General features: G+C 47.7%; 1 protein-coding gene across 1 annotated transcript in view; it reads left to right on the top strand.

Annotated features, from left to right (window-relative positions):
• Nucleotides 1-9,904: 9,904 nt before the first annotated feature.
• Nucleotides 9,905-22,938, top strand: part of AOAH (acyloxyacyl hydrolase) — a 1,097,690-nt gene continuing 1,084,656 nt past the window's right edge. Inside the window, exon 1 of the mRNA XM_069613263.1 lies at nucleotides 9,905-10,767. Coding sequence (XP_069469364.1) covers nucleotides 10,599-10,767 — 169 coding nt within the window. The 5' untranslated portion in view covers nucleotides 9,905-10,598. The remainder of the gene's footprint in view (nucleotides 10,768-22,938) is intronic.

Genomic DNA, 22,938 nt, shown 5'->3' with positions numbered 1-22,938 from the left:
ATGGGGTCAAGGGGAGCTCTATTACTTCAAAAAGAAATTGTTTCTTTTTGAAGTCACGTTGACTTCATAAAGAAACGATTTCCTTTAAGGACTGAACCATAAAGGAAATAATTTCTTTATGAATGCAGAGTGACTTCAAAAAGATACTGGGGGTCATTATGACCCTGGCGGAAGCCGTGCCGGTAAATACCGGCACGGATGCCGCCAGAGTCATGAATTTCCCGGTGCCCGGGAATGGGAAACTACTGGTGCATTACAGCCCCAGCGGACCCGGTAATATCACATTCTCGGGCGCCTGAAAATATTACTCCCCATTCCCATTTGAGTCCCATTGGACTCAATGGGAATGGGGAGGCCGGATGCATCGGCACCATTCATGAATAATGCCGGTGTATCCGTTGAGTTCTGCGCACCGGTGCCGTTCTGCCCACCAGGTCAGACTTGGCGGGCTGAAAGGCACCCTCTCGCAGAACTCGTAGTTTGCCGGTCCGGAAACAACGGTACTGGCAAGCTTACCCTTACTTTTGTTTCTGGACCGGCAAACTCATAATAAGGCCCAGTGTTTCTTTTTGAAGTCATAGGGCTTCCCCACCCCATGACATGGAAGCCTCCAGCCTAGGGTCTTCCATTGCATGGGTGAGGGGATCCCTCAGACTTCAAAAAGAATGTTTCTTTTTGTAGAAACTCTGCCTTCATAAAAACATTATTTCTGTTACAGAAATAATTTCTTTATGAATGCAAAATGAAATCAAAAAGAAAAAAAACAAAATTTTCGTGGGGCCCGCCGCACCGCGGAGGCTGCGAGGTCCCCGTTACGCCAGTGCCTGTAGTACTTGTAAATATTCTCTGCCTTCTATGGGAAGTACCAAACTTGACAGCCATCCTGTAATTCTGGACGGGGAACGACTTTTGGGAGGTTTTCCAGCCGCATTCAATACAGGTGAAGAGATTGGTCTTACATCTCCATCTGAGGCACTGGATATTCTGGTAATGGCAGAAGCCCTAGCAGGCTCTCCTCTTCTTTTGGATTCTCCCTTTCCCGTTAACTCTGTTCCCCCGTTTCCCTCTTCTACCGCAGCCCAGCCCGCTTGTCCTCCAAAACCCCAGCGAGAAGAGGTTAAGAAGAGCTTGCTCAAAATCGCCCTCCTTCATACCCATCCACTATTGAAACACGTGCAGGATTTACATGATTTTATTCTGAATAGCGACCTTGACATACTTTGTATCATGGAGTCCTGGACCCAAGAGACAAGCAGTCCCTCCATTTCCTTGGCCTCCCCCCAGGTTAAACTTTCTTCAACACCAATCGCATTGAGGGGCATGGGGTTGGGGTGGCCATTATTGTCAAATCTAACTTAGGCTTGTTTCCAGCTGCTATTTAATGCATTGGCTGCGGAATTGTACATCTTAAAATGACTCCCTCTCACCAGGTTTGTTTTAATATAATTCTAATCTATCACCCCACCGTGATAAGTCTAATCATTCCAAATTCAGCAACTTTATTTTTGGGTGGTTTTAATCACTGGAGAGGTGATCACTGCGACAAGGAAGCAGTAAATTTAGAATCAGCTCTATAATCAGCTTGGTAAAATAGCTAAGCGAGTTGAGCTCGTGCTGCTGCGTTCTGAGCATGATCTGCAGGTCGCAGGTTCGAATCCTGGCAAGGCCAACTCAGCCTTTCATCCTTCCGAGGTCGCTAAATGAGTACCAATTTCAATTGGGTGATATTGTATTTAAATATGTGCTCTTTAAAGTGCTTTGGATAAAGGCGCTATATAAATTACAAATCATTATTCAACAGCGACCACAAAGTCATTAACTCAGCTCCAACAATGGCAAACCAACATGCACTTGATTGGATCGTGACACGGAAACTTTAAACCAACAATGTTGTTACCACCCCTTGCATTTGGTCGGATCATTGTACTATCAGTTTTACCATGCAACTCCTGGTACCATTGACCAGGCCTATTAACACTCTGAAATCTGTTACTGGATGGAATTTTAAGAAGGTGCATCCCTCTGAGCTCCAGCTCTGTCTAGGGTCCATCATGTCCAATTCTTCCCCCACTGATCAAGTGGATCACTTAGTGTCCACTTTCACCAACACTTTTACCAAAATGCTTGATATCATTGCCCCCGTCAAAACAAAATCAGAGACAATCCAAGGCACCAAAACTGGTTTATACCAGAGAAAGGGGACCTGAAAAAGAAAAAAACAGGCATTGTAACTCCTCTGGATAAAACACCCCTCTGACTCCACCCGGTTTGAGAGGAAACAATTGGATAAATCTTATAAATCCCTGATTGTTGACATGAAGAAAAACTTTTTCAACTCTCAAATTCAACAGTCTTCAAATTCGATTGGAAAACTCTTGGATACATTGAGATCCCTGGAAAAACCCAAAGCTTCTGAATCCCCTTTTACAGCCACCGACTTAGATTGTTCTCAAACAGCAGCAGCCTTTAAGGAGAAAATCTCCAGTGCCAGGGACAGAATACTGCTAGCCCAGGGCCTAGCTAGAGCCACTGAAGCAACAACCCATATGACAGTGAAAGGTGTGTCCTCTCCTAGTTTCTCTTTCTCTCAGATCTCACTTGTAGACAGGATTACAATGCTCTCGTCCATGCATGTGACCTCCTATTACTTCAATCTTTTGCCCCACAAACTTATTTTGGAGCATAAAGACCTGTTTGCTCTTTTCCTTACTCTATTTGTTAATGCTTCATTTAGAGACTGCCAAGTCCCCACAGAATTTAAGAAAGTAACCATTACCCCAATCCCTAAAGAAACGGAACCTTGATCTCACGGACCCTAGTAATTTAAGGACAATTACCAACAGCCAATTCCTATTAAACATCCTGGATAAGGTCGCAACTGCCCAACTGCAAGCCTTCACGGAACATAACAACAACCTTCAAAGCCGATAATCAGGGTTTAATCCTTCTTTCAGTATGGAGACAGCTCTCGTGGATCTCACAGGATTCTTTGATTTCTCCTTCTTGGGTGAATTTTTATTGCTGCTTTTCCATAGATGATGATGGGTAGGCCCCTTTCCACAAGGTTCTTTAATTTGACATGAACAAAAAGAAAAGGCTGGGCCGTTTTTGGTTGCAGTGTTTAAAGGGCTGCTGTTCATGTGACAGGGAAAACAAAGCAAGGCTAATTTTGGTTGCAGTGTAGACATTCTTGCCACTCATGTGAAATAAAAGTAAAACAAGGCCGTTTTTGCTTGCAGTGTTTAAATGCTTGCCACTCATCTGACAGGGAAAGCAAAGCAGGGCCGTTTTTGCTTGCAGTGTTTAAATGCTGCTGTTCAGGTGAAAGGGACTTCTGTTTGGGGCCTTTAAATGCACTCTACAACCAGCTGCCAAAGCACACTGAGCCTGCATCTAACATATAATGGTTTTGCTTGGCACATGCATTCTGCACATGTGCTTATAGATCTTTACATGAAGTACTGTATGGGTGCACCTGGGCATAGGGTGACAGTACCTGAATACATTGAATAAGGTGGGAGATGCAAACCAAAGCACAGCTTTCATCCTATAGCAGACTGGAATCGCTCCACCTCGTTCTCAGCGACAAACCAGGCCCCACCCTTTGTAAAACATTCCCTAAGTCACTCTCTTTCATACTTAAATAAATAGCCCTTAGGTTGATCAGGCGATCATGGCAGCCAATTTACACTAGATCAGACTTCCACCATGACACCCTCCACAAAGTAGACAAGCTCTTTGCAGTGACTGCAAGGTGAAATGTATCTCTAAATCTGGAGAATTATAGATGGGTAGATATGAACTACAGGTATATATGCCTGCAAAGGGTTTTGAGTGGCATCTGATTGACAAGGAGAGCAAAGATCGAGTTTTCTATGATACCACTCCAAACCCTCAGGTGGAATAAACCCTGTGGTTGAAAGCTACCAAACTATAATGTGTATGCAGTGTACAGCCCGCCCTTCATCGATTTCCACTCCTTCCGCTGCTCCCCTGGATCGGCATAGCAGGAGAGTATAGCGGAATCACAAATATGCAACACAGAAATGAATTGTGCTTTCTCCCTTCACACCACAGCAACTAAAGTAGCAGAAAATAATATACCTGGCAGAGAAATCGAAACGAAAGATGTGTGTATCATTTGCTGGGATGTCAGAGCAGTTGATTATGAATTCTATAATCCTTAGCAATGACATCATAGCAGGAGCAAACATCATTCGGGAAGGTAAATAGCTTTGGAACCCTGCCCCCCACACCACACACACACACACACACACACACACACACACACCACACACACACACACACACACACAGACACACACACACACACACACACACAGGCATTCTCTCTTCCCTGTGTAGGTAGTTCTGTAAAACACACAGCTATGTTCATGAATACTCTTACAACCATGTTTACACTTACAATCTATGAAATTCTTCTCTCTGCAGTACCATCAACACAGCACACACACACACGCACACATTCTCTCTTCCCTGCGTAGGTAGTTCTCTAAAACACACAGATGTGCGCATTTATACTCTTACAACCTATGAAATTCTTCCCTCTGCAGTACCATGAACACAGTACACACACACACACACACACACACACACACAGTCGCTCTTCCCTGTGTAGCTAGTTCTCTAAAACACACAGCTGTGTGCGTGTATACTCTTACAACATATGACATTCTTCCCTCTGCAATGCCATTATCACACACACACACACACACACACACACTCTGTGCATTTCTAAGAAGCAAGGCAACTCTGAGAGTATATGGAATTGGACTTCCTTCTGGATGACTGCCAGTCAGGTTTTAGAAGTTGCACTGGTACAGAGACTACCTTGGCAGACATTGCGGAAGAACACCACACCACACTTGACGAGTAGGCCGTGCAACTTCTGGTGCTGCACCTATCAGCCATTTACGGTACTGTTCATCATAGAATCTTGCTCAAATGGCTCAGAGAATGGGGTGGGGTAACAGACACAGCCATGTGTTGGATTCATTCCTTCATGGATAATTAAAGCCAACTGGTTCCTATTGGCAAAGGATTCTGTATGGGGAACTCCAGGGACCATCGCTCTACCCCTGCTATTAAATATATGCATGTGCCCACTGGTCTAGATCTGCAACAATACCCAATTCTATATATGCAGATGGTACACAAATAATCCTTTGCCTGAAAAATATCCGAGGGTCAAAGAATTGGTTCCTCGTGATATTTCTACATTTTGAAAGATGCACACTAAAAATACTGAAGAAATATCACATATCTGGCGGGGGAGGATTCACCCTCCCAACCCCCTGGGAATGTAGTAGCCCGCATGGCCCCACCCTCTCCTGAGTGCTTGTGGGATTTCATAGAAAAGGGGGATGGGTGGCGGTGGGTGGTTGCGTCACCCCCCTTCCTCGCTTTCTTTCCCTGCCACGCCTCGTCCTTCATCCTTGCCCAAAGAATTCACTGCAATTCCCCACCACAGACACACTTACAAAGACACACAAACATGCAAACACAGTCACATGTACCTGCTCCCTGACCTCTCCCCCTCCTTTTCCGTCACAAACATTCCCCCTCCTCCCCACACAGACATACAGACATGCACACACCGCCGCCCCCAAAAGAAACCACTCACGTGGGACTCCCGTGACTTCCTTGTTCAGGCCCCTCAGCGCTTGTTAGCCTCCGCCCACACTCGCATGCATCCAGGGGCATGACAGTTCCATTGGAAAAGAGTGCCCGGAGCGGTCTTTCCAAATTGATCTTTTCTTATTTCGATTAAGTAAAAAAGATATTTTGCTTAAGACCAAAGAATTTCATGTTATGCCACCTATATCTCTTCTACCAATGGATGAAAGATAGTTGTCTTTATCTAGACAGAAACAAAGCTGCCATCCTCCTTCTGGGAAAGGCAATGCGGTGGTGAAGAACATGAATTGCTCACTGTGCATTCTTCTAAAAATCGCCCCATTCATTCAAACTGATCCCGGAGTGGAGTTGGACAGAGCCCCTGTGATGGCCTGCGTGGACTCCTGCAACGTGATCTACTCCAGCCTCCCAGAAAGAGAAACCCCAGACAGAGAACAGAGGATCCAGAGGCAGACTCCTAGAGTTTGCTTAATCCTGAGGAAAAAGGATCACATAAAGCCGGCCCTCACAGCCCTCCATTGACTGGCTGTGGAGTAAAAAAAAAAGTGCACAACTCTTTGTTTCATTCACAAAGACTACTCAAGCAAACGTTCAGGATATCTTCAAAAAATAGCCCATCACTTCTTTCCAACCAGATCTCTCCAATCACCCTGTTCCGACGCGCTCCAAAATGGGTCCTACGGATGCCTCAAGCGGGGAGGCAGATCTCTGGGGGTCCTGGGCTCTGGAACACACTCAAACCTAGCCTGAGAGTAAACTCTGATCGCTTATTATTCAGAAAACTGCTGAAGATCGACCCCTTTAAAGGAGCTTTTGAATAATATGGGCCGCCCCTTCAGCAGGTTGGACTGTAGGGTTTTCCTCTGCTTTCCTCAACACTATAACTCCCACTGTCTTTTTTTATCCTTCATCTGTCGTCTCTGCTTGCACTCTGAAGTGACCGAAAGTGATGGGCAATGCTGCAGGGCCTCCCAAAGCGAGGCAGGGTAACTGCTGGTACCATCCAGCAGCCCCACGAGAGGGGTAGCCCCTTCCCACAACGCCTGTCACTCTCCTCCACTTACCACAGAGACATGCAGTCTCTCCCACTACAAAACAAGGGAAGGGTGAGGTGTGAACAAACACCTCACCCTTCCACAAAACAACAAGGTGCTAAGCACCCAGAGGATACCACCAGTCAGGAAAGGAGTACACAATGACCTGCCCACCCCCTGGGGGGCCCAGACAGTCGGCTACAGCTGGCCTGGGGCTGGTCCTCAGACCCCACAGACACACATCAAAGACCCAGGGCTACCCCTGAGTCTTGTAAAAAGAGCTGACCAGCTCACAGAAAAACACAAACTGTTTGTGGACCCTGAACTGGGACCGAAACAGTCAGGAGGTTTGCTGTTCACTCAGCGTCTTCCACTCTTTTCTTTCTTTTCCGCAAAACCCTCCCACCCTAGAAAAGAAGGGAGAAAAAATAAGGAAGAGACAAACAGGACACTGCACGGTGACCACAACAAGTCGTGGGACAAGAAGGCGGCACGGGCCAGGAGGGGATCACCTCTGGACCCGGGGCCCAAAAGTACAGTATTATTATTGTGATATGAGATTATTGTTATTGTTCTCCAGAACTGTGTCTGTACCAATAAAATCCTACGGCCTTTTATTGCCAACACTTGAAAGCGGTGTGGTCTAACTTTTCTCTAGGGAGGGCAGGGGTTGGCTATTTGTACTTGCATGCATATGGGTCCAGCAGTTACGAGTAGAACAGAACAAAACTCTGCAAATAAATTCATTCTGTACTTGTGAGGACCAAACAAGGATTCCCACAATTGAAATCCGGACCTCTTTTTTACTAGTACTCAGATTCTCGTGCGACTCTTATTCCCATGCCCACTGTACAGTTACCGCCACCCCCACCACCCGGGCTCCAGCAGTAAGACCCCTGCCCCCCCACTGACATCCCATGTCCCTTGTAGGCTATATTCAGGAACCCTAGCATGGGCGTTCCTGATATCAACCATCCCAGCATCAACCACCTGGGCTCAGGTGAGCGCTAGTACCCAAGCCCCAGCATTACTAGTGAGTAGTGTTTGAGCTTGGGCTATCTGCTGGTGTGGTTGTTAGTGTCTGAGTGAAGTGTGCACTGCTATTGCTGTACCTGCTCAGTGTGTGTGGGAATCGTGCACAGCAGCCGGCATGCTGTACATGTTATATGTTAATAAAGCTTGACCTGCTGCTCTTAGTCATTTGGGTATGCCTTTGTGCTTGTGTTTTTCTCTGCATGCCTTCGTGGGTTTTCATGTGTGCACGAGGAGGACAGGTGATTATCTGTATTTCTAATCCCACCTGACATTGTCAGTTATGTAATGGTAGTGATGACTGCAGTATGAAAGACTAATAACATAGCAACCTCACCAGGACATTCATCAGAAAACTCTGTAACTACTCACCCCATACATCCACTCAGTTACAAAGCTATCAACCTCACTCACTCATCCAACTAACCCATTTTCCCACCAATTCACTCACTAACTGCATCATCCACTAAATCTTCCATTCTCCCACTCACCAGTGGCGTACCAAGCAGATGTGCGGGGGGAGTAGTTTGCTCCCCCAAGTGGCTCTTTTAGAGCATGACCGGGACATTTGGCAGTGGGACGGCTCTCCTGTTCAGCAACCTTAAAAGGGTGCTGAACGGGCAAGGTGTCCCGCATTCAGAACATTGGGGGTATTGAGCACAGTGTTCTGCTCAGCGCCCTCATTGTCCTGACACACAGCATTACAATGGGAGCCATTATACATTGATGGGAGGGAGGGGGTATTATTAGCAGGGACTTTTGTCCCTTTAGAAATGGGAATGGGAGAGAGTGATCAGAACTGAGAAGGGTGCATAATGTTCCATGCTTTATGAAATAATGACTATGGCTTTAAAACCCAACGGGAATTTGTTAGGCTCACGTTAATCTGCATGATACTATTGTGACTTTGCATTCAGGGTGGGGAGAATAAAACTAAAGCCATACTCGTACTGCTCAACATATTTCTATGATGATGTATATAGTGTATAGTTCTTTTATTATGAAAGGCTCGTTTATTATGTAATGTGGTTTGCTTCGAAGGCATTGACATAAAGTATTATTTAAGCACAAGAAATACAGAGCAAAACCTTAATAAATGTCTATATCAACTAAACCTGGGAAGATGTGTTCAGTCGTTTAAATTGTCCATATCCCGTTTCACCATTTAACCAAAGTGTCTGATCCTGGTCAAATCATGTAATAGCACTGTGTCTTATCTGCAGTGCTGTTGGTGATTCACTTCATGTTACTATATCATGCTCTTATTCAAAAAAGGCCTAATGACTATAGAGTGGCTCCATATATAATAATAGTGCAATTTATGTAGTTTGCACCACAAAGTTATTTGCCACTTAACTTACTTATGGCAACTTATTCTACACGTCCATGGTGCCTCCAAGTATCAAAGACTGATGATGCTCCTTGCAATGTCCTTTTCTGTGAAGTCATTTCTGCTGGTGCAATCCATATGCAATGAGGAGGTTTGCATGTATTTTGCCCCACGGAGCATGGACAGAGCTTTAATAGATGAGGGTCCTGCATCTGTAATGGTCCTGCACTTTCATTTTTTTCTTGTGTGTGTGTTAAAATGCCATCTGCCACTAATGTTACCAAAAAAGTTGATTGGGAAGGGGAGGGGGATGCGACTGTGACCGTATGGAATCGCGCGCCCTACATTTGTGGGGGAAGTAGCAGGACTTTTTTCATGTCTCCCATCCCCTCCCCCCCCCCCAATGCTGGATACTCCCCTACCACCCACCCATCTATAGATGCAGTCACTCACTAAACCACGCATCCACTCACTCATCCATCCACGCATGTATCTGCCCGCCACTCACAATAAGCCCATGATCCATTCTCCTACTCATCTATCCATCCAGCCCCACACTTACCCACCACCAATCCATCCACTCGCGAGCAGACACAACCTCGCAGCAAACTCAGGTTCGTTCATAAACACAAACAGCTAGACTTGACCTCGTGGCTTGTATCGCCCCCCGCCCCCCTCAGTGAGGGAATTCATGTGCACTGCCCACAGTTTCCCGTAGACACAGTGGTCCCGTCTCTGGTCGGTTTCCCTGCGCAGTGCGTGCGTCTCCGCTGGCGGGGCTGCCCCGGGTGCCTTTTCCTGCTCTAACCACACCGCACGCTTCTTATAAATAGAAACAGGAACTGTCCGCTGAGAACGTGTGTCTGTGCTCAGCAGCAGACCAGCGATGCTGTAGGAGCCCGCGGCGCTAGGGTGGGGGCCGGGAAGCTGCAGTCGCGATATTAGCGCAGCGGCAGCACGGAAGGAGAGCACGGCAGCAGAGGAGGAGGAGCTGCGCCGCGGGTCCCTGCAGGTCTCCTCCGGAGAGCAAAGAGACAGCCAGGGCCCCGCTCCCCAGCAGCGCAGCCCCTGCTGCCGAGGAAAGGCTGCCGCATCTTCATCAGATAAGGGGGCAGTGTCAGCACACACACTGAAACGGGCGACACCCGTGCTTTCTGGCCACAGGACACAGTGTACCTTGCCCCTCGATTGGCTGCTTTTGTTGTAGCCCCCGTCAGAACTGTGTGTCCCCTTTTGTTTGTGCATCGCAGCTTCTGGGATACCAGGGAGCCGTCACACACTGTCACACCTCAACCAGCATCGGCCGCAAGAGCCCCCCTTCTGACATCCTCTCACAGACACGTATTGCCCAAAACGAGGGGTCCGGGGATTTTTCCATCCACCACACACAAACACCACATACTAGCAGTGCCCTGAGATATCTGCTGCCCTTTACAAGCGTTTCTGAGAGCTATCAGAAAGGAACCCCCCCCCCCCCCATCTCCATTGCACAAACACAAACCAGGCAGCTGCCCCTGTCCTCCGCCTGCCGTCCTTGTACTAAAGATGTCGCGGGTGGCCCCATTCGCGCCACACACGCCCCTGAAGTGCCTCTTCCTGACGCTGCTGCTGTTTCAAGGGCCCTCGTCTTGCTCGCTCGCCTCAGTGAAGGGGGAGGACCGGGAGGCCGCCCCCCCTGCCTCCCCACAGTTCCGAAGAGGAGTCACCTGCGCAGGTATGCAATGGGCTGTTGCACTCTGCCATAGGCATCTTGCAAAAGTCAGTCGGCGAGTCAGGCTCGGCTTCGTAGGGGAAACGAACGGGTCAATTCTCCAAGTCTTGCTTGTCGTGTCTGATGCTCAAGTTTTGAAGTGTAAACTCCCAAAGGGTGCTGCTTGGGAGCGTACCCCAGTGTGCCCTGTACCGGAGCCTGGTGCAAACGGATCACTCCTGACTACAAACTTAGGCCAAGGCCTCCAGTTATTCTGAAATGTCACTCATGCCCTCCCATGTAATTATAGCTATTCAATGATTACCCATAGTCCATATACAGATCAGATAGTTTTCGGTTTCCGTTATGAAAATGAAACAAAATGGACTGCACATGAGCTAAGGCCATTATTTAGAGTCCATTAGGGCTGTTATGTCGTGGCTGGGTATCCAGGCTGTTATCGCTTGGCTGGGTATCCAGACTATTATCGCTTGGCTGGGTATCCAGGCTCTTATGGCGTGGCTGGGTATCCAGGCTATTATGGCTTGGCTGGGTATCCAGGCTGTTATGGCATGGCTGGGTATTCAGGCTTTTATGGCCTGGCTGGGTATCCAGACTGTTATGCCTGGCTGGGTATCCAGACTGTTATGGCGTGGCTGGGTATCCAGGCTGTTATGGCTTGGCTGGGTATCCAGGCTGTAATGGCGTGGCTGGGTATCCAGGCAGTTATGGCCTGGCTGGGTATCCAGGCTATTATGGCCTGGCTGGGTATCCAGGCAGGTATGGCGTGGCTGGGTATCCAGGCTGTTATGGCATGGCTGGTTATTCAGGCTTTTATGGCCTGGCTGGGTATCCAGACTGTTATGTCCTGGCTGGGTACCCAGGCTGGTATGGCGTGGCTGGGTATCCTGGCTGTTATGGCTTGGCTGGGTATCCAGGCTCTTATGGCGTGGCTGGGTATCCAGGCTATTATGGCTTGGCTGGGTATCCAGGCTGTTATGGCATGGCTGGGTATTCAGGCTTTTATGGCCTGGCTGGGTATCCAGACTGTTATGGCCTGGCTGGGTACCCAGGCTGGTATGGCGTGGCTGGGTATCCAGGCTGTTATGGCTTGGCTGGGTATCCAGGCTGTAATGGCGTGGCTGGGTATCCAGGCTGTTATGGCATGGCTGGGTATTCAGGCTTTTATGGCCTGGCTGGGTATCCAGACTGTTATGGCATGGCTGGGTATCCAGGCTTTTATGGCGTGGCTGGGTATCCAGGCTGTTATGGCTTGGCTGGGTATCCAGGCTTTTATGGCCTGGTTGGGTATCCAGACTGTTATGGTGTGGCTGGGTATCTAGGCTGTTATGGCGTGGCTGGGTATCCATGCTTTTATGGCGTGGCTGGGTATGAAGGCTGTTATGGCTTGGCTGGGTATCCAGGCTTTTATGGCGCGGTTGGGTATCCAGGCTGTTATGTCGTGGCTGGGTATCCAGACTATTATCGCTTGGCTGGGTATCCAGGCTGTTATGGCTTGGCTGAGTACCCAGGCTGGTATGGCGTGGTTGGGTATCCAGGCTGTTATGGCTTGGCTGGGTATTCAGGCTTTTATGGCCTGGCTGGGTATCCAGACTGTTATGGCGTGGCTGGGTATCCAGGCGTTTATGGCCTGGCTGGGTATCCAGACTGTTATGGCGTGGCTGGGTATCCAGGCGTTTATGGCGTGGCTGGGTATCCAGGCTGTTATGGCTTGGCTGGGTATCAAGGCTTTTGTGGCTTGGCTGCTTATCCAGGCTGTTATGGCATGGCTACGTATCCAGGCTGTTATGGCCTGGCTGGGTATCCAGGCTGTTATGGTGTGGCTGGGTATCCAGGCTTTTATGGCATGGCTGGGTATCCAGGCTGTTATGGCTTGGCTGGGTATCCAGGCTGCTATGGCTTGGCTGTGTATCCAGGCTGTTATGGTGTGGCGGGGTATCCACACTGTTATGGCGTGGCTGGGTATCCAGGCTTTTATGGCTTATCCACACTGTTATAGCGTGGCTGGGTATCCAGGCTATGGCGGCGTGGCTGGGTATCCAGGCTGTTATGGCGTGGCTGGGTATCCAGGCTTTTATGGCTGGGCATCCAGGCTGTTATGGCGTGGCTGGGTATCCATGCTTTTATTGCATGGCTGGGTATGAAGGCTGTTATGGCTTGGCTGGGTATCCAGGCTTTTATGGCCTGGTTGGGTATCCAGGCTGTTATGTCGTGGCTGGGTATCCAGACAATTATCGCTTGGCTGGGTATCCAGGCTGTTATGGCTTGGCTGGGTATCCAGGCTGTTATGGCTTGGTTGGGTATTCAGGCTTTTATGGCCTGGCTGGGTATCCAGGCTGTTATGGCTTGGCTGGGTATCCCAGGCTGTTATGGCGTGGCTGGGTATTCAGGCATTTGGCTTGGCTGGGTATCCCAGGCTGTTATGGCCTGGCTGGGTATCCAGACTGTTATGACGTGGCTGGGTATCCAGGCTTTTATGGCGTGGCTGGGTTTCCAGGCTGTTATGGCTTGGTGGGGTATCCAGGCTTTTGTGGCTTGGCTGCGTATCCAGGCTGTTATGGCGTGGCTGGGTATCCAAGCTGTTATGGCTTGGCTGCGTATCCAGGCTGTTATGGTGTGGCTGGGTATCCAGGCTGTTATGGCTTGGCTGGGTATCCATGCTTTTATGGCGTGGCTGGGTATGCAGGCTGTTATGGCTTGGCTGGGTATCCAGGCTGTTATGGCATGGCTGGGTATACAGGCTGTTATGGCGTGGCTGGGGTAACAGGTAATAAAATAGCGGCAAAAATGTCACCAGTAAAAAAAATCGTGGGATAAATGCCGTGGTTTGACCCGATAAAGGTGTACCCCATTATACCATTTAAGGGGAGCGGGAGTTGCGGGGGTGTCCCCTGCTCCCCTTAAAGGATATAATGGGTCCAGGGGTTGCGGGGGTGTCCCCCGCAGCCTTTACATGATTGTGGCGGCATAAACCACAGCATTTTTGATGCAATATTTTTTATTCACGGCCTTTTTCGCCACGATTTTAAGACATGGAACCGTTACTGGGTATCCAGGCTGTTATGGCATGGCTGGGTATCCAGGCTGTTATGGCGTGGCTAGGTACCCATGTGCTTGTGGGGGTCAGCTTTCAGATGAAGCTCCTTCTGAGGCGGGGTTAATGGTGCCGGTAAAGGTGCCGGAGCCGCCAACCCCTTACCGCCTTATTACGAGTTCTGTTCGCGGGACCCGCTAAGGACGCCTGGTAAACCAGGCGCCCTTAGCAGGTCCCACGAGCTGACCAGGGTGCTAACAACGGGCCCGTTGTTAACGGCCCCGTTGTTAGCACCCTCCCCATTCCCATTGAGCCCTATGGGGGCTTGAATGGGAATGGGGATGGGTTCCTTGAATGAGGAATTAACCGGGCCCTCCAAAGTCAGAATGGCCCGGTAATTCCTCATTCAAGGAACCCGGACCCGGTACCCGGTAAGGGGGTAGCCATGCCGCTAATGGTGACATGGTTACCTCCTACCTCGTATATGACCCACAATTACTCCTGCTCCGGACTTTTACCCACCTTTGTAGTATTTGTAATGTATTAATTAGTTATTGTAATATTTTCTATCCACTTGTTTGTGCAAACCTCTAGTATGGGGCCATTATTGGTGAAGTCGTCAGGGTCATGATGTCACTTACTGTGATGTCATCGGGGAGGTATGACATGGGGGTTGACGTCGTTTCCGCTACTCTCTATAGTTTTGTTGAAAAGGCACCAACCTATTTTGAATGCATAATCAAACTCCATGTAAAATTAATGCCAATACCACTTGAACTGCGATCAACCTTAAAAGAACGTCTTAAAAGTATGACACCAGTGCAACGTGAGGTGTCCACCTATGAGCGCGAGGAGAGCAAGAGCCATGGCTGGCTCCATTAGAGCAAGCAACACTGAGCTCAAGTGACCCAGAACAGAACAGTGCAGTGAGAATCATGAGGAAGAGAACTAGAAGGGAGTATATAACGTCAGACAGAAGAGCCCTACATTGGCTGACAATTAAGGAACGGATCACGTTTAAAGCCATGACCTTGGTCCACCGATGTATCCATGGGCAATCTCCAGCCTATTTGAATGATCTGATCTTCCTGTACATACCGGGCCCATCACTAAGATCGTAATATAGGGGCCAGGTTGTTGGCCCAGCGTTCAAACGCACTAATGGGCTAGGGCAATCTTTCCCAGCAATGGCAGCCCAAGCATGGAATCGACTACCCAATATCATCAGATTAGAGGGTAACTATCTGGCTTTCCGGAAGGCCCGGAAGACAGCCATGTTTCAATAGTTCCTGAGTTTCCCCAAGGTTAGCATAATAAGCACCTAGCCGTCCTGTCTTCCGGTATGTTGTTCCCTTGTCTAAATGTGTGTGCCATGATGTCTGCGTTCTTCGGCACAATATAAATGTATAAATAAAATAAAATCAAAGAAACCAGTAGCACTAGTTTCAGAACCCACCTATGAGGATGAAGCCTTCCTGAGTGCACTGTGAGCTCCACCATGCACACCTACAACTCAACGGGGGTCATAGGGGGCACACATTAGGAGAAAAGCTGCTAGCAGGATTATGTGGGAGGGTGGACCAATATCCACACGTCCATTTCTGCGACAATGCTATGATGATACAGTTGGAGGTCTTACTATCAGAGGCTCGTGGATCTGTGGATCTGTCTCGACCTCTCACCGGCCCTAACTTTACCCACCAGCCCCATCCATCTCTGCGGCTGTAACTCTATGGCGTACACAGATATGACCTATCCCTCGAAGCAGTGTAGGGCAATGACTGTGATTATTATAATTATTCTGGTATTTATTCAGCGCAAACCGAGCTTGAAGAAGAAACAGAGCACTTTACAGAGGTATACACATGCATAACGGAGCACTTTACAGAGGTATACACATGCATACCGGGGCACTTTTCAGAGGTAACAACAGACCAGCTATACAGCGAGGGGTAGGATACAGAGGGACACAAATGAGGTGTACAGCTGTACAGGGTGGCGGGAAGTAGAGGGGCGGTCAGCGTCTAGCAAGTCAGGTGGTGCGGGGGGGCAACATGATGGCTAGGTTTTGAAGAGGAGAGACTCCTTGAAAAGATGGGTCTGGAGTTCTTTTCTGAATTGTAGGTGCATGGGAGTAAGCCTGATGCTGACGGGGAGGAGTTTCCTCAGTCTTGGGGCGTAGGCAGAGAAGGCTTGTTTTCTGGTCCTTTCCTTTCTGCAGTGGCAGATTTCAAGTCTGTACGTGGCCTGGCTTCTGGTGCTGCGCTGTCTGCCGGAGATGCTGAGTTTCTCATCGAGGTAGCTTGGTGAATTGAGAGCGACTCCCTTATAGATGTTGCAGCAAGAGTTGAAGGTGATTCGTGCATGCAGTGGGAGCCAGTGAAGGTCGATTAGGGGCAGGGTGAGGTGGTCGTATCTGCGTAGACCCTTGATGAGGAGTGCGGCTGTTTGTAGGACATTTCTCTGGGGTGAGCAAGTGTGAAAACGTAATGTGCAAAATGTGAATACGTGTCTGCAATGACAGACCCTCTCACCTGGTTTCTCGTGAAGACACCAGTTCGAGGTCTGACCTGTGGCTTCAATGATTTCTGATCTAGTCGAATATCAGAAGTAATATAAAGTGAACCTATATAGCACCCATCTAGCATGACTGTTGGTCTCCCTGCCTGCAGCTCTGTAAGGAAAGTGGGAGGTTTTTTTTAGGGGCATAGCAGGGAAAGCAGATGCAAAACCTGTGGCGTTAATGGGTTCAGGTCAGAAGCACCAGAGACATGAGTGCTATTCTGCTTATATGGGTTTGGTGGCGACACTGGAGAGTATGTTATCCCAACGGTAGATCCCAAGAGCTGATGGACTGTAGCACTTTTGGCCTGGTCAGCCACTGTTGTGGAAGGGTATAACAAGGCTAAAGAGGAGAGACTATTCATAGCCAGAGGTGGCTGGTGAATTTTTTAACTGGTCGGGTGTAAATGTATGCACTTATGTGTGAGCAACCAAGCGCAGCGAGGGAGCCTGAACCAAGCAAGGGGGGGTTGTGGGTTTCTCCCCCTGAGAAAATGTTTAAAATCATTGATTAAAAGGAACCATTTTACTGCACTATCTGTGAAAAAATAATGGGCAAAAAGACGTACAGTTTGCAATCAATGTTATATGGTAGCACATGAAAAAACCCAATAGATGCAAGTCACCAACAGTTCACGGGACCATTTTAAATGCATTTTCATGATGTCTTTGCCCACAACATATGCCAGCATAGAAAACATTTTCATGCTGACTATGCCTATACATGTCCATATATGCCAGTATCACCATGTAAGGACTCCCAGCCCATAAACAAATGCCATGTCAAAGAAAGAAAGTATATCTAGAGTACACAAAAATATGCCAGTGTTCCATGTAATCACAATTCTATTTCCGTTTACCCTTGATGGGAATGACACACAAATAATATATTACTATTCTGGTGCCACCAATGTAATACAGTCTAGCCACATAATAACACTTATCATATTTGATTTACTTTTGATGCCAACTAAAAAGTAACAAATGCCATGCCACAGTAAGAAGGTAAATGCACACTGGCACCATAGGACAAGCTAGCCCCATAATAACACTTATCATGTTTGCTTTACCCTTGATGCCAAGTAAAAATGTAATGCCACATTAAAAATGTAAATGCAGACTGACACTATTAATGTAGGCCTGTCTAGCCACGAAATAACACTTTGGTTTGCTTTACCCTGATGCCAAGTAAACAATTCCATGCAGTAACTGTTCATCAAAGCCCAAACAAACCTAAGTGTTATTACTTGGTTAGACTGGCTTAGGCTAACACTTCACGTATCATGTTTGCTTTGCCATACAGCAAAAAAGAATGCCATGCCCCCTGCCCCCTCCCCTAAATGTTTAGGGCACCCGCTGAGCTGGACCACTAATCTAGAGGTGGGGCCTCACACGCACACACACATGGTTCAAAATTAAGATGCAACGAGCAGAAGCTAAAACCAGCTCCAGGGTGTTGGTAATAATCCTGTAGGCATGAGCTACCATTGGGAACCAAGAGTGAGTACGCAGTGCACTACAAATCTAAAATTCCACATGAGATGCACACTTTTAACTTTTTGCCCATTATGTATGATCCATGATGTATAAATGTGTACTAGATGTATCCCAATTCTTCTTTATGAACATTCTCAAATACTTAAAGATAATGTCACACATGTGTGTTTGCAAGGCACCAGATGGCCTCGGAGCCAAACGTAGCTCCTGGTATCTGTTGGCTTCAAGCTAACTAGGTTCTCCTAGGCTAAAAGCAGGAGCTTAATAGCTCCCAGCAATTTCAAACCCTGCACACACACGCACACAAACAACACTTTCACCCGTGCATTCGCACATCATTCATACAGCTCCTTGCTTGCACACTTTCAAATGTACAAACAAACCAACGTACATAGATGCATGCAATCCTTACAAACATACATATACATTACATGGTAAAAACACTTACCTTACTTGCATGCACACGATGCACGCCAAGGAGGAAAGGATGGCCCTCCTCTCCGGAATGGGAACATGCTGATAGACGGGAGAGGACTCCTGTACTATCGGTCAGCAGGTCTATGCTGCTAGCGAAATAATGAGAGGCAGCAGGCCCGGGCTTCCAATGCCCCACCACTTCACATTATTTTGCGCTATGTTTGTTGTGGAGCTCGAATGGCTCTGCTTCCAATTGAAAAAAAACATTGCATAGCGGGGGATGCGTCCCTCCTCAGAGGCAGGCAGCACAGGCCCCTGTGCACATAAAGCACACGGGTACTGTGCTGCCTGCCACTCAGGCGAGGGGGCGGCACCTCCCACCCATAGTGCCGGGTCACCACTTGTTATAGCCTAATTACATGTTGATGTGCTAAGAGCTAGGCCTGTGGTTGTTGCGGTGGGGATTTGTGTGTGTAGTGTGACGTGGTAGAAGATCTTAGAGAGCGGAGGGGGTTATGACTTGCAAGGTAGAATAGCCTTGTACCCTCCCTGCACTCCTACCACTGCCTCTTGTAGAAAGCTCTCATTTAATTTTCGCTCTTTGCTACTGTTAAACGGTCTCTATATCTTTCTGTCTCTCACACTCTGGGGGTCATTACGAGTACGGCGGTAAGGGGTTAACGGCGCCGGTAAGGATGCCAGTGCCATTAACCCCTTACCGCCGCATTACGAGGTTCCCTCGCGGGACCCGCTCAGAACGTCTGGTCAGACCAGACGTCCTTTGCGGGTCCCGCAAGGTGGCAGAGAGCTAATAACATGCCCGTTATTAATTGACCCGTTATTACCTCCCTCCCCATTCCTATTGAGCCCTATGGGGGCTCGAATGGGGATGGGTATTTTGAATGGGGACTTACCGGGTCCTCCAAGGTTGGAATGACCCGGTAATTCCTCATTCAAAGAACCCAGACCCGGACACGAGTTGGGAGGCAGCCATGGTGCTATTAGCACCATGGCTGCCTCCAAACTCATTATGACCCCCTATGTCTTTCGCTGTGTCTGTCTCTCTGCTTATCCCTCTTTCTCTCTCATTCTCAGACATACAATTTATGCCATGTGGGAAGGGTGCAGCCCGCAGAATCCACACATTACCATGAGCTACATGATAGGGTTATTGGAGGAAAGAGCCTTCAGTTCAGAGAAAGGGCTGCTTGAAATGTGAGGCTCGCTGTCACCCATTTCACCTTCCTTAGTATGTTGCCTGGCAGAGCCAATCTAAACTCACTTGCTCAAGTCCCATGCTCAATGGCCAGCTGAGACTTTTGCACATTGGCGGCGTGCTGTGGGGGCAGCGGGCATTCATCAGGGACGAGGCTAGGATCCTTGGTCGTTTCTCCCAGAGGTGTACACCAGTGTCTCCACAAGCATCAAACTCCTCTTACACAGCACACACAGCCACAGATCCAAAGGAGTTTCCCACCACCCCAGTGGCCCCCACACAACTTGTCAGGCAGCTCCATATCTTTGGTGTTAGAATGATGTTCAAATGCTGCAGTGGGTACTTCGCAATGTAACCAGGAGCAGGGAAGATACAATGGGGCATGTGGATCCCTGAAGGGGCCCACGTAGCTGGGTGTACCATCTCTTGGCTCAAAGTTGGTGGAGCAGCTGTAGAAGGGTGAAGAAGAGCATGCTGCCAGTGAAAGAAAGGGCATTTGGAGGGGGGCTAGGATGGGCAGTTCAATAGCACTGCAATTTTGAATTTGCTGGATTTGTGGCTCTTGCTAGCTAATGATCTCTGCACGAGCTCCTTGGAGAGATTCATGCAACAGCTAAATGATGAAAGTTGGACACGAGCAGGTAGGCAGCATTCATCTAATTTATGAGCACTGCCCTTACAGAGATAGGGAGGGTCTGTCTCTTAGGAAGGGTAAAGATTCCATCAACAAATATAAAAGGAGTATCTCTAAAGCCAAACCTATTTCTTTATTGATCAGACTCAAAATAAGCTAAGAGAGTTGGTCACCGTTGTGTCCTCTTTTGCCAACAGCCTTCACAGGAGTTAGACAATAATTGTAATCATTTCTTTATGTCAAAGATTTCGAAAAGTCAAGAGGAAATTAAAATGAAGTCCTTGGACGCCCTGCTCTTTTCCTCAGTTGACGCAGATAATCGGTTTCTAGATTTCTCCCTTTGACCAATCACTGCGAAATGTATTATTCCTCAAATGCGTTCTCGCAAACCAACCTGTAAACTCTCTGACTGTCTTTCTGTCCTAGTCGCTCAATCACATTCTCCAGTCTTGGCAACCCCAGTTACCAATTTGATTGATCTCTCTTTTAAACAATGAATTGTGCCAGTCCTTGGTCATCTTTGAACCCTAGGGCCTTAAATAATTTTCACACAATAGTTGGGTTTCCTTAGATGGACATGTTTTTGGAACAAAATGTACTTTTCAATTAAAGGGTTTTCTGGAACACTCTAAAATGCTAAACCTCTTGCAATCTGTCTATCTGCCTAATCGAGGGCCCGAGAGTTGCTTGATATCCGTCTGCGATGACATACTTGGATGGTCTAATTAAGGTGACATTTCGTTACAGGTGATATTTGACCATTTTAATCTCCTTCTTAAAGTTAATTCGGTTTCTTCCAATAACAAGAAATACAATGTATCTATACACATTTATACAATTCTATGACACATTTTCAATCAGTTAAAATTTTAAATCCTGGCTCAAAATCCAACTCAACCAAAACCACAAACCCCTAAAATTCCCCCTTAAAAGCATGCTTTAAAATTTCTTTCCACACCAAAATGTATTTGAAGTGTTCTCCCTTTTTAATCAGCCTTCAGTACGGTTGACCATAGTATTCTGCTTTCCGAAGTGCAGCATTTGACTGGTATGGCCATTGCAACCCTGGACTAGTTTAGTTCTTTTCTTTCTGATCAGTCACAGTCTGGGAAACGGGGGCCATTTATCGCATCCCCCGTTCTGTGATTTGTGGGTTGCTGCAAGGTTCTTCCCGCTCTCCTCTTTTGCCTAATGTCTATTTACAACATTTTGTTTACCATTTTGGACCGCTTTGGTTAGCAGTGCTACTTGTGCACCGGTGACACACAAGTGTACTTAAAAGTGTCAGATCTTCCACACAATTTCTCACCGCTTATTTCCCGAATGAAAGCTGTAGAGGGGTGGATGTTAGCAAGTGACATTAACTTGAACCCCTCTAAAACTGAAGTGATGCTCCTTGGTCTGTCCCATCTTAGTAAAGATCCTAGGCCCTTTCCTCGTGCTCCCATTCTGTTTGGTCTCCCTTCATCATATGTGGAAAAGGTTAATCACAGTCTGATTTGCGGATAAATACTCAAGCAGAGGAGGCTGTCAGGACTTTGTTCTTTCCGCCGCGTTGACTCAGTGGTATCCTCCCTTTTCTTGCCAATTACAACCATGCCGCAGTTGTGGGAGATTCTTTGATTTACTCAAGGCTCGACTATGCTAAATGTCTATATGCAGTTGTCCAGGCACTTATTTGAATCGCCTGCAGAAGGTTCAAAATACAACAGTGCGATTGGTTTACCCTAAGTTTCACATTTTCCCTCCTTTCGGAGATGCCCGCAAGGGCTTCCTAAATGCCAGTGGATTGACTTCATGGTACTCCGCTTGTTGTTTAAATGTTTGTAGGCAGTGTGTGCCCTGAAGGGCAGCCATCGAGGGACCCGCAAGGTTCTCATGCGTCATCAGTGCTTTGAGGAGGTGGGCTACTCTTTGCAGGTGGATATTCAGTGGGGCCGGTTCGATGTTGAGAAGAACAGTGAGGAAAACGTTGACACCATCCAGATGAGAGCTTACAAGTTGGTGAACGAGGGTCCTGAAGTCCACTTTAAGATACCAGGGCAATTTTATTTTGGAGGAGGAAATGTAGGAAGCAAATATGTTGACTTTTATTCTCCCCAGAAGACACCAAAGTGACCAAATAATTTCGAAGCTCCTCCCACACTCGTTTTTAATACCGTTGTTTCAAGACTTAGAGCTGCAACGCTGAAATGGACTGACCCCAAAACAGAAATGTTTTGGCTTTTTGAAGGCTTTTTTTCTGTGGTACCCACTTCTTAGTAATCTAGGGTGAAATCTGGTGGCGCACTCCAGTGTATTTGAGCTGGTGCGTGCCAGTAACCTCACACCTGCTTTTCACGTTATATGATTCATCAGAAAGAGGCTCCTACGCGATATGTGAATGTTTCATAGGCTTTGGGGAAATATGTCCAGTGTTCCGGGGAGGGTTGTGAGGCCTGTGTCTTTGGGTCATTCGCCTGTAGGTAGCACTGAGCATCACATAAAAGGAGGCTACTTTGGTAGATTGTTGGTTGTTTTCATCTGTCTGAATTGACGATGGCCATCGTGCACTTTTGAGTGCTCTTACCCAGAGCTTAACACGGGGCCACTATTTGCACAGTCATTTGTGGGAAAACTCTATTTGCACAGTTTTTGGTACAATGCATGGCACCAATGAGCCTCCCTCTGGCGCCACCACCAGCCACAAAACGTCTATTTTTGAGACCTATCATCATAAAGAAACTTTATTAATAGTATAAACAACGGCGCGCTTCCCCTTTCCCACACGCAAGACAAACCAAATGGTCTTAAACCCTGTGTTCGTGTGTTTTT

Source organism: Ambystoma mexicanum, chromosome 5p, assembly GCF_040938575.1.
Source record: "Ambystoma mexicanum isolate Mex_15411 chromosome 5p, UKY_AmexF1_1, whole genome shotgun sequence".
In the NCBI taxonomy this organism is placed as follows: Eukaryota; Metazoa; Chordata; class Amphibia; order Caudata; family Ambystomatidae; genus Ambystoma; species Ambystoma mexicanum.
The sequence above is the reverse complement of the archived record's forward strand: the minus strand, read 5'-3'. Positions and strand labels throughout refer to the sequence as shown.